Source organism: Myotis davidii, unplaced genomic scaffold (genome assembly GCF_000327345.1).
Source record: "Myotis davidii unplaced genomic scaffold, ASM32734v1 scaffold370, whole genome shotgun sequence".
Taxonomy (NCBI): Eukaryota; Metazoa; Chordata; class Mammalia; order Chiroptera; family Vespertilionidae; genus Myotis; species Myotis davidii.
The window spans coordinates 8,106,441-8,118,430 of record NW_006288615.1 but is presented as its reverse complement, the minus strand read 5'-3'; the positions used below and the strand labels follow the sequence as shown (position 1 = coordinate 8,118,430).

At 57.9% G+C, this 11,990-nt stretch overlaps 1 protein-coding gene across 1 annotated transcript in view; it reads right to left on the bottom strand.

The window, feature by feature from the left end:
• The window catches only part of CROCC2 (ciliary rootlet coiled-coil, rootletin family member 2), a 74,088-nt gene extending 69,168 nt beyond the window's left edge, over window positions 1-4,920 (bottom strand). The window contains 1 exon segment of the mRNA XM_015561813.1: window positions 4,843-4,920. Within this exon segment, the coding sequence (XP_015417299.1) occupies window positions 4,843-4,920 (78 nt within the window).
• Between the last annotated feature and the right edge of the window lie 7,070 nt (window positions 4,921-11,990).

The following is an 11,990-nucleotide window of genomic DNA, read 5'->3' as shown; positions in this document are numbered from 1 at the left end:
GGGGCCGGGCCTGGAGGGGGGCGTCCACTCTGACGGGCAGCGCCCTGGGAGAGTCCCGCCAGCTTCCACAGACCCCGAGGCGGCCGAGGGACACCAGGGCTGGACACCCGTTTCTCCAAAGACCCTGGACTGGACTCTCGGTTGAGCTCGGCCCTGTTCCTTCCTCCGGCCTCCCCAGCGCCCTCCTCCTCCGCTAACCTGCCCTAAAGACCCAGAGAGGTCACAGCTGGGCCGGGCGCCCCGTGGCCTCAGGTGGGCTCTGAGTGGCCCCTGCCTCCGTGGAGGAGAGAGCCTCCCCCCCGGGGAACACGGGCTCCCCTGTCAGCCCCACCCCATCAGGGCAGGATGCATTTCAGAGAATTGGGCTGGGGACCCTGCTCCGCCCGGTGGTGTCACCTGCCCCAGCCTCCTAGCCTCCTGAAGGGGGTGGGGGGGAGTCCCAGAAGAACCCTCTCCTTCACAGCTCTATAGGGTGGGGTGTGCGGTCTCAGGGAGTCCCCCCCCCCTTTTCACAGATGAACAGGGGAGGCGGCTGGGAGGAGCCGAGTGGACTTATAGGTCAGAAATGGAAATCACATGGAGGGATCTTGCCATTTCCCCGTGCTGGTGACCAGCACGGAACCCCCTGGGTGGGTCCTTCTGGACCTCCAGGCTGCTAGGGGCACAGGGAGAGACCGCTGATGTCCAGGTCCTCAGGGGAGTGGAGGATGGATTAGGAAAAGGAGAATGAGACTCCCCCACACCCAGACTCAAATTAGGGAGACCCCTGGGCTGTCCAGGTGAGCCCAGTGGCAGGCAGGGCGGGGCAACAGAATGACCCCAACTCAACCAGGACCCAGGCAGAGTCACAGTGTGGGGAGAAGGCTGGCCTGGGCCTCGGAGGGGTGGACATGGTGGGTCCAACAGTGCCACCTCGTGGGTGCCAGGGGTGCTGCAAGAGACTGAGCCCGCTCAGCTCTGGGAGGATGGAGGCCTGGGCTCTGTCCCATGAAAGAGTGAGTGCCCCGTGACCGCATCAGTGAAGTGAGGCAGGACACACCACTCGAGGTTTCTCAGCAAACATCTTCATATCCCTTATCTTGACCCCACAGGGCAGCTTCTCACTTCCACTTTATGGGTGAGGAAGTTGGGGACTTGCTCAGTCATCCTCTCATGAGTGGCAATGTTAGGATCCTGCCTGCGGGCCCCCAAATGCCCTTGGCGGCGGCTACTGAGCCAGCACCCGCCCCGTGGCCAGAGATCAGGATCCAGCAAGCACACTGACCTCGGGTGTTCTCCCCCACGTGGCACCCTCTTGAGCCCAGGCAGAGGACCAGGCGGCCAGGCGCCCGCAACAGCGCACTGCCTGCCTTCCTCCACCACCTCTGCCCACTCAGAGCCTCCCACGCCTTTCCACAGTGGCACACCCACAGGCCTCCCTGCACCCCCGGGTGGCTCTGGCCCTCGCCAGGGGTGGGCACAGCTTGAGGAACACATCCGAGGACAGGGCCCCCAGCCAAGTCCAGCCACCGGATGTCTGCTTGCCATCCTTCCGCAGCTTGGCTGCTGCAGAGAGGGCCCTGGGCTGGGGTGGCCGCCCGCCAGGCTCCATTTCCTTAAGAGAAAGAGCTTCTCTGTGTCTGAGGCAGCACCTGGCCCCGCCATGAGTATCTCAGCCCGTCTCAGTCTAGGCCTCTCACGGAGCCCTGGAGCCCTGGGATAGGGTCATGAGTGGCAGTTTGGTCCTCAACTAATAGTACAGGGGAGATCCGGGCCAGGCATTGGCTGAGGCATTGGGGGTGAGGGGGACAGCTCACTCATCTCTGGGCCCCTACCCCAGCCCTCAGCATGATTGATGCTGGGCACACAGCAAGCTCAGAGGGGTCACTACATGAATGACTGAAACCCCAACCTAAGGTATAACTATCACCAACTGCAAAATGACTCATATGAAGGAACACTGGGGAGGGCAATAACCTTGTGGATCATGTTTGCTCCCGTGTCCCCAGTACCCACACAGGCTTCCTGGAGGAGGTGGCAGGCGAATTGGACCTTGAAGGATAAGTAAGAGTTCAATAGCCAGAGGGGGCACAGGTCAGGTGTCCAGGTGGAGGTAACAGGAGCAGAGCAGTGGGATGGGCCTCCAAAGTCTGCACCCGCACCCGCCTGCTGATGCTCACTAGGGGGCCTCAGTCCACTGCGTACGCACATGGAAGGAACCGCATGGTGATCCCCACCCCAAGCTGCACACAAAGGTCAGTTGCACATAGGCGTCAGATTTCCCTGTGAAGGTTAAACAACACAGCTTTTAAAAGGAAACAAGAACATCTTTGTGGCCTGGGAGTGGGCAATGTGTGTTTCTTAAACAGCACACAGAAACACTAACATAAAGGGGGAAATTGAAGAATTGTGCTGTATTAAAATGATGAGCTTCTGTCCATCAAAATATGCCATCACAGGAGGAAAAGGCCACCCAACCACAGAAGACATTTGCAATGCATGCCTTCAATAAAGGACTTGTTTCCAAGTCAATAATAAAAAGAGAAGCCACCACAAGAGGAAAATGGGCAAGATTTTAGAGCAGATACTTCACCAAAGAAGGTATCCAAGGGGCCAGTAAGCATGGGGACATATATTCAGCTACACTAGTCATCAGGCAAATGATAGAGAGCAAAGCCACAATGTAACACTCAGGAACATTCACTCTAATGGCTATGTAGGAAAATGGTAGGCAGTGCCAAGTGTTGGCTGGGGTATGCAGCAACCAGCCCCTGGCACCCGTGGCTTGGATGGCACAACCTCTTTGGAAATCCATTCGGCAGCATCCACCAAAACTGCACATACAAAACTTAGGGTGATTGTTTGCCCTCCTGGGTAGATCCCCAAAAGAGGTGCATACACAAGGCCCCCAACGACATGTTCCAGAATGTTCATGGCCGTGCTGTGCCTGGCAGGACAAATTGGAAGCCACTCCAATGGCTGTTAGCAATAAGTTGGATGGAAAGTATGGAGAACCAGATGGCCGTGAGCACAGTGAGCCACAGCCATGCATGCTCTGGGGGTTCACAGATGTGCTGCCACACATACAAGCACACTTTCGTCGTGATCAAGTTCCTAAATAGGCCACATGAATCTAAGGGGCTTCTGGCATTCTGATGATGCTCTAGTGCAGCAGTTCTCAACCTGTGGGTCGAACGACCCTTTCACAGGGGTCGCCTAAACCATCGGAAAACACATATATAATTGTCTATTGTTTTTGTGATTAATCGCTATGCTTTAATTATGTTCAATTTGTAACAATGAAATTGGGGTCACCACAACATGAGGAACTGTATTAAAGGGTCGCAGCATTAGGAAGGTTGAGAACCACTGCTCTAGTGGATGCACAAGGGGGCCAGAAGTGGAAGGGTGTGCAGAGGACGAGACAGCACCTCTGGCTGGAGGGGTGGGGCGTCAGTAGGCTTCTCTGACGTGGGGAGCATGTTCAGGCCCTCAAGTCACACTGTGCCCAGGCTCCCAGTTTCCCCATCTGCTGCCCTGCCGCCCCGTCTGGACAGGCCCATCTGGGTTTCCGTGGCGCCTGCCTGCTTGCTCACCCCAGTATCGTGCACCGAGATCTCAATCACTGCCAGGCAAATAACAGATGTTGGCCAGGCGGGTGGAGCAGACCTCGTGGGGTTTCTTGTGGCTTCAGATGACAGTTTCCCATGGCAGCCATGTTTGCCAAGCACTGATGCCCACTGCCCACATCGACGCCATCCTGTGTTTCTCTCACAAACCAGCCTGTCACCGTGGCAACTTGCTTCCACCCTTGAGCCTCTATTTTCCCCGAATTGAGGGGGAATGATGGAACCCTCACGGGAAGATGGGGCCACTGGGACACGCTGAAAGTCTTGGACACTCTGTGTGCAAGCCCCTCCCCTCCCTCACCCACCTTTGGTCAGACCCCCTGAGACCCCCCTGAGAGCTGGACAGAGTGTCACCCACCCAGGTCACCTCATTTGTCTCATTTTATCACCTGACTCAAATACCCTCATCACATTCTGTCCTGTGTGGGCACCTGTGTGTGTGAGTGTGTGCATGCACATGTGTGTGGTGGCTCCACCCTGTTGCCTAATCTCCTGGCACCAACTGTGGGCAGTTGCTTTTCCCCGGGGACCTGCATTGTTGATATAGGACCACGTCACCTCCAGAGTGTAGTTCCGCAGTTCCAAGAACTGAGTTAATGGACAACTCTGAGTCACTGCTGCATGGGCCTTCGTTGGGATCCCCTGGGGCCAGTCAGAGCAGGGACTGCCTGACTGTGATAGCCCGGGGTGGGGGACACCTAAGGGGGTAAGATGGCAGGGATGCCATCAGGTTGGGTCAGGGGTGATGGGGAGAGGGGCATGGGGATAAAGCCCAGCCGTTGTTGTTATGTCAGTGGGGCTAAGAAAGTCAGAACTAGAACTTCTGGAACTCACAGGACAGACACTGGGGACAGTCCCACCCACCCACCCATGGGCGGAGGTGACAAACAGCTCTGGCGAGGGATTGCCGGCTCCCACACTTCGCCACAAAGGAAGCAGTGAATTAGACCCAGAAGTCAGCCTGGATCTAGTCCCCCCTCCTCACCGTGTGCAAGCTGCAAGCCTGAGGCTCAGCGAGAAGGGGCTCACCAGAGGTCTGGGGCCCCAGCCCCCTTTCCCAGTCAGTCTGCACTGTGCGCACGCGCATGCGGTTGTGTGCTTTTGCTGACCACGTGAGCTTGTGCAAAGTGCCCCTTGAGCCTAGGAGGCGTGGCCTCTGCAGGGTCCCTTCCCTCTCAAGGTGCCCTTGGAGCCTGCTCCTGGGAGCGCGCTGGAGGGCAGCCACCCCACTGACCTGGATCACGGTGTCCAGCCCCAGCTGGGACCGCTCGGCTGCATCCCCGCTGCCTGGCTCGCTGGAGGCAGAACTCATTGCAGCTGGAGCACAGGATCCAGGAGAAAGCCGGGCTCCAGTCCGGGCGTCTCCTCCCAGGATCCTGGCCAGGACCTCCTTCAGCTCTTGGCCCCACACCTGTGCGGCACCTGCTCCCTGTCCTGGGCTCCCAGCTGCCCCCTCTGGGTTGGGACCTTGTGGGCAACTGAAGCTTAAGTGTTGCTGTGGCAACTAGGACGCTGAAGGCTGGGTTTCCCTGGAAACAGGAGTGCAGGCCTTGTTGCGATGGGGACTAAGGAACGCTGTTGTCGGGAAGCTGTTTCCCTGGGAGACCTGGAGACGCCCTGGGAGAAGCTGTCCACCTGAGCAACCACAATCAGGGAGGGGCCGACCTCTCCCCCTGGCCCCCTCACCTGCGGGGACTCGCCCAGCCTTCTGTTGGCCAGTCACCCTAGGAGGAATCGTGTGCTTGGTAGCCACAAAGCTGTGGAGGTGGCATGCTGACCACCGCTTCCTCCTGATGGAGAACCAAACCGTGACTTCACCCTGATGTTTGGAAAAGAACCTAGAGTTCAACAGTGCACTGGCATGTAGCAGATGAGCAAACTGAGGCCTGGGGAGGGGAAGCCACCTGTTCGAGGACCAAAGGAGACCTTATCTTCCTCGACTTGTGCTTGGTCACGCCTTCTGGAATCTGATTTCCCTCTGGACCCTTCAGGGCACCTGCTCCATGGGCAATGTGCCTCATCCTTGCCACAGGAAGGTCATTTCTGCTCACTCACTGCACCTTCCCAGAGCCACATGAAGGACCAGCAGGGGCACCCAGCCAGTGGCACCCAATCCCCATGGGAGAGGTGAAGGGAGAGAGGCAGGGCCATTCGTCAGGGCAGAGAGAGAAGTCTGTCCCTCCCTGCCTGGCCTTCTGGGGCCTCCGGACTGAGTGTGGCAACAGACGTTCAGCCAGGCCAGTGTCCCACCCCACCTGTCTCCCCTCGGGGCCTTGTTCCAAGCTGGACCTACCCCAGCTGGGCTGATGCCGACGGGAGTCCCTGTTGGGATGGGGTGGCGCTGGAGTAGGCCCTAAAGCCAGAAGTGACTATCCCTCTGATGAGAGGAGGCCATTTGGGGGCCCCGGGGATGGGTGTGTCCCTCTGAGGCCACCAGGATGGACACAGCGGGTGAGCATACCTGTGCCCAGTGCTACAGGAGGTGGGGCAGCCTGAGGGGCCGGGGCACTCTCAGAACCGAAGCTCACTGAAGGCACCTGTGCTCTGTCCTGCTCCTGATGTCCTCAGGGGCTCCGGCCACCCTCCCCTTCCCGAGAAGACAGTTACAAGGGTGCCCCATGCAAAGACAGGCCAGCTCTTAGGGCCAGACACAGCCTCACTGGGCATCGGGGCTGGCGTGGGTTTATGGGGCAGTTCCTAGGGCACCAGGGCCTAGGCTGTCCCTCTGACCCTGGCCCCTCTGGTCTAGTAGTGAGTTCTGGCTCCTGAAGTCACAAAGCAGAGGTCCAGAATCAGAGCCCAGGGGACCAACGCCATGGCTTGGGCATCCTCCTGGCACCCAAGGCTTCCTGCAGCATCCCTGAGTCCTGGAGCCCCTGTGGGCTGGAGGATGAGCCCAGAGGAGCTTGGGAAGGAGGGACAGCGGAGGGGCAGGCCAGCGTTTCCTGCTGCTCAGAGGCTGGACCTCCTCTGACGGGAGGATGTGGCCATCCTCTTGTGAGAGTTCCTGCTTTGGGTGGGGTGGGGAGGGGGTACCAGTGTAATTTGGGTGCTTGGGCCATGGGGGGTGAGGTACTGCAGAGGTCGGTGTGTCCATCTGTGAAGGTCACTCAGATGAGTCTAAATAAGGCTCCAGTCACTGGAAACCATGACAGTTGGTGCCTTGAGGTGGGTGGGGCCATCCTGCCATGCCCCTCCCCCCACCCTGATCTCAGCTTGCCCACTCCCCCTTGACCCCACCCTGATGCTCTCCTTGGGGAGCCTTCCCCGCCCCCTCAAGGCCCACACAGGGCCTGTGCATACCCTGGAGCCTCACTGCCTGGTGTCCATGCTTGCAGCTTCTGGGCCCGGGCCCTCCATGGACTAAGAGGAGAACTGAGGGCAGAGTCAGCGCTGAGCCTGGGCACAGCCCCAGGGAAATTTCTGGAATGAGTAATGTGATAGGAGTCCTCACCATGCAGGTCGCTCCTCTGTGGGATGGACGGGCAGGCAGGGAGGCACGGCTGGTCCTGACCCACATCCTGACTGAGCTGGACTCAGCCAGCCGGGGCCCTGAACTGCCTGCTCCCTGGGGTTCGAGAAAGTGCTCAGAGGGCAGGCAGCCTCGCTCACCACGTGTCCAGAATGTGCTTGCCTCCCCTTGTCTGTGCAGAAGGCCCTCACAGATGGGCCATGGCTGGGTTTGGTCACTGCTCCTTCCTCCAAGTGGGAAACTCACTGGATTTCACTTGGCCCCGCCCCCACCGTGTCACTCACAGACGCTGCATTTCCAGCTCCCCTGGTACAATCCAAGTCCTGGCCAGGTCTGGGCCATGTGTGGGCCCGGGGGACACAGGGGTGGGGCAGGAACTGGGTAAGGTGAGGCAGAACTCAGCTAGCCTCACCTTTTTCTGTCTCCTGCTGGCCCCAGGGACACCAGAATTTGCCACCCCTGGCCCAGATCCTCTCTGAGAGGGGACCTCAAAATTCACATGAAACCTTTTGTACTTCCCGGTGCGTGGCCAGTCATTCCTGCCCTTGGTTGTCCTCTCGTCCTCACCCTGACAGACAGGCTTGCTGTGGGCGCGACACTCAGTTCTGACGTGTCCTCCAAAGATGGGTCATATGAAGGGCAATCGGGGAAGAGGGTGAGAGGCCACAGAGGAATGTGGTGCCCCCTGTCCCAGCCCTCTGGCTCCAGGCTGCCAGTCCCGCCCCAATCAGCTCTGGCATCTGCCTGTCTTCCCACCCCTGTCTGTACTCTTGGCGACTCTGCCCTGGGGACCGGCACTCTCCTGCACACCCTACAGACATCTCTCCCGAAGGAGAGGGGCGGTTCCTGCCTGTGGCTGTGGCTCAACTGAGAGACCGTTTGGTTCGCAGCCTCTAAGGGTGCGTCTCCTGCAGGTGCCAGACAGGAAGCAGGCTGTGCATTCCTCCGTTGAACCAAAATACAGCCCTGCTCAGGACAGTGGCTGGGGCACTGGCTCCAGCACCGCCCAGAACTGCTGACTGGGGCCAAGGCTGACTGTCCTCCTGCCCGATGGGTGGGCACCCAGGCCCCTGGTGTCTGTGTTCCCCTGGCCATCTGTCCATGCCTGAGGCCTGGTTTTGGGACAGCAGTGGAGACCCTGTAAAGGGGTGGTTGGATCAGGGAAGACACTGGAAGGCTCACAGTGGGGGACACTACCAGGTCAGCCTCTCAGGGTCACCCCAGTGGACCCCTGGGCATATGTGCTGCAGGAGAGAACTCTCACTCCCTTCCCTCTCCATCCAGCTCTTGGGGCCTCTCTTTGCCTCTGGCCCCCTGCCTAGAGGACCACAGGGGGCTATCAGCCCTGGTTGGTGGGAGGAATCCAGACTGTGGTCAATCCTGAGAGGTTCCTTGGGATAGAACCCACCTGCATTCATCTATTCCAAGGGTTGCCTGAGGATGATGCTAGGCATGCTGTGGGGGCCCATCCTGGGGCAGGGGTACGGGGGTGACTCATGAACCCTGCCCTCTGTCCCTTGCTTTCATGGGGGTGGCTAAAACGAAATCCCAGACACTGCATTGCAATGAAGAAAGGAGCTTGGGGCGGGAGGAGCTCTGCTTGGGTGACTGGAACTTGGAGCTGTTAGGGCCTTAAAATCCTGCTGAGCACCTAAACGTAAGCGCTAAGGCTATACGACTCTTAGAAGAAAACACTGGGGGAAATCTTCATGGCCTTGGATTTGGCAACTATTGCTTAGATATGACACCAAAAGCACAGGAAACAAAAGAAAAGAAAGACAAATTGGAAAAATTAAAAACTTTGTGCTTCAAAGGATGATATTGAGAGTGAAAAGGCAGCCCAGAGAATGGGAAAATACTTGCAAATCTGATATTAGATTTAATGTCCAGAATACATAGAGAACTCTTATAACTCAACAACAAACCCCCCAAACACCTTAATTTAAAAATGGGTAAAGGACTTGAATAGGCATCCCCAGAGAAGATACATGACTGCCCATGAAAAGATGCTCAACAGTGCTTGTGACGGGAAACGCCAATCAAACCACAGTGATGCCTCTTCATCCATCAGGGTGGCTGCTGTCACAACCCCAGGAAATAACAGTGTCAGGAGGGTGTGGGGAAACTGGAGCCCTGAGCAGTGTTGGTGGGAATGTAAATGGTGCAGCTCCTGTGGAAAACAGTAGGAAGTTTCCTCAAAAATTAAACGTAGAATTCCCATATGATCCAGCAATTCCACTTCTGGGTATACACCCAAAAGAATTGCAAGCAGGGTTTCGAAGAGATATTTGCAAACCCACGTTCACAGCAGCATCACTCACTACAGCTAAAACATGGGAGCAACCCCTGTGTCCACGGACGGATGAAAGAACAAACAAAATGTGGTGCATCCACACAGGGAACATTAGCCTTAGAAAGGAAGGGAATCATGACACCGGCTACCACATGCATGTAAGTGGAATCATACCATCTCCATCTTCTTCTGATTGGCTGATTTCACTCAGCACATGTCCTCAAGGAGCTCCTCTTCCTCGCATATGTGAGGTCCTTGGAGGATCTGAGTCATAGAGACAGAAGGTGTGATGGTGGGTGCCAGGGGTCGGGGCAGGAGCTGGGGAGTTTGTGTTTAATTGAGACAGGGTTTCATTTTGGGAAGAAGAGCTCTGGAGATGGGTGCTGATGCTGGTAGCACAATGTTAATGTCCTGATGTCACTGAATTGTACAGTTAAATGATAAGATGACAAATTTTCTTATGTTTATTTGTCACAATAAAAAACCCAAATATTCCAACCCTGCCTGCAGCACCAGGGGCTGGATCTTCTCCCACACGTGGCAGCCACAGCGGAGGTCTAGTGGGTTCCCGAGTTCAGGCTGTGCGATAGATTCCACCCTCCGGGGGAGGGTTGGGGGGAGCTCCAGTCTGGCCCTGTGCTGACTGAATGGCCCCTGGCTGCTCTGTGTGGCCCCACTCAGGGCCACGCCCACTTGAGCCCCTTCTCCACACCACCCTTTCCCAGCCCCGTGCGGAGGCCCCTTGGAGCTTTCCTGTCCCCATAGGCCCCTGCCAACCCCTGTCCTGGCTGTGGCTGCCGCTGGTCTCCTTCCTGCTTTGCAAATTTCCACGGCTCAGCTGTCTGCTCCTCACTTGCTTCTGCCAGGGTCCGAGGGCAGGCACCTCCCCGAGGACAATGCTGGTCGGCCACATACCTGCTTCTCCTTCGGTGGCCCTGAGCGTCTACAAACACCTGGACAGCCCCCGCCAGACAGACTTACCCTCACAACCCCAGCCCATGTTCTGTAAGGAAGGGTCTTCCTGCTTCACCAGCCTCTCCATTAACCTTAGGGTGAGTTGTCCCGGCACCTCCTTCCACACCTAGTCCTGCCTGTTTCCTGCCTTGAAGGAGCGGCAGGGGTGGAGGAGATGGGCACGCCCAGGAGCTGGGTCTCTGTGGGAGGAGGAGGCAGGCCAATGCTGGCTGTGTCACATCGGGGCCTGGGACTCCTCCTGGGGGGGCTGGCTTACCCTCTCAGCAAGCCCTTCACCACGTAGGGATTTTCACTCTTCACCGGGTGCTGAGACGCGGGGGTTTGGGTGGAAGGCCCCTCCCGCCCTCTTGCCAGCACCTCTGGGAATTCCTGAAATACAGGATCTGTGCTCTCGCCCTGAATTACGTGGAGGTGGAAGCTGGACAAACATGCAATCGAAGTTGTTGTGTGAACCTCGAGCAATCCCCTTCCTGAGCCACCAAGGCCCCAATGGAACGATGGAACGCGTCCGATATGCCCACACCGGGTCCTCCTCTCCTCAAACACCACACTGCCCCGCCGGGCTCTCAGGGTGGTGGACCTGGGCTGGGGCCTGCAGGTCTCTGGCCAAACGCTTCCCAAATGCTTCTCCTGTGCCAGCAGCCCCGTCCTCCCTGCTCTGCCCTGCCTGGTCCAGGTGCAGCTTATGACCATCTTCCTGGCCTTCACCTGTCCACAGCTCCAAGGCCTTGTCCGAGTGCCTGTGGCCACCTTCATGTGGGCTCCAGGACACACTGAAGACCATTCCCCACCCAGGGAGACAGTGTCTGACAGTGGGACCCTCTGATTTTGTCCCCCTCCCAACTGCCAGTGCTCACAGGGCCACTCCCCTCCCCTCCTCCCCTAGCCTAGCGGGGAGGACCCCTGCTCCACTGTCTCCTGATGGGCAGCTGGTGGGGTGTGGAGCTGGAGCTTGTCCTGACTCAGAGCCCTGGGCGCTTTGGGTAGACAGGGGTCCATTCATCCCCTGGGCAAGTTCAGAGACAGTTGTAAGATTCCTGAGAAAGTGGAGGAACGTGAGAATCCCGAGAACCCCGAGAATCCCACTCTCAGACAAGGGAAGCCACTACAGGAACAGGACCCAAGCCTGAGAGTCAGGATGAGGGTTGCAGGGCCAAGTCCCCTGCAGCCACGCCCCTCCCTCTAGGCCAGAGTCCCCTGGAGACAGGGGGGCCATGCAAAGCAGTGTGTGCAGGGAAAAGATCGGGATGCAGGTGTTATGTGAGGTCCCAGCAGCAGCCCTGGGGGAGGGGCAGAATGCTCTGGGCAACCCCCAAGGACAGGGCTGGGCCAGTTTTGAGGAGGGAAATGTCTTGTTTGATTGTGTCGTGGGCTCCCGGGTCAGGTGGGGAGCTCCCCGTCCTAGGAGGCATGGAAGCAGAGACCCATTCACTGGGGCTGCAGCTCCACAGAAGGGCTTCCAAGCACCAGGAAGTGAGTGCCTTGGATCCGGTTCTGCCCACAGCTCTGACTCAGGCACACGATCTGACTCAGGCACGCAGCTCCCGGGTGGGCTGCGGGGGTGAGGGGGGCATGTTTGCGATAGCTGTCAGCCTTCTCCATGGAGCTGTCTCCACGTTTGGTGTTTACAGAAGCTCCAGGG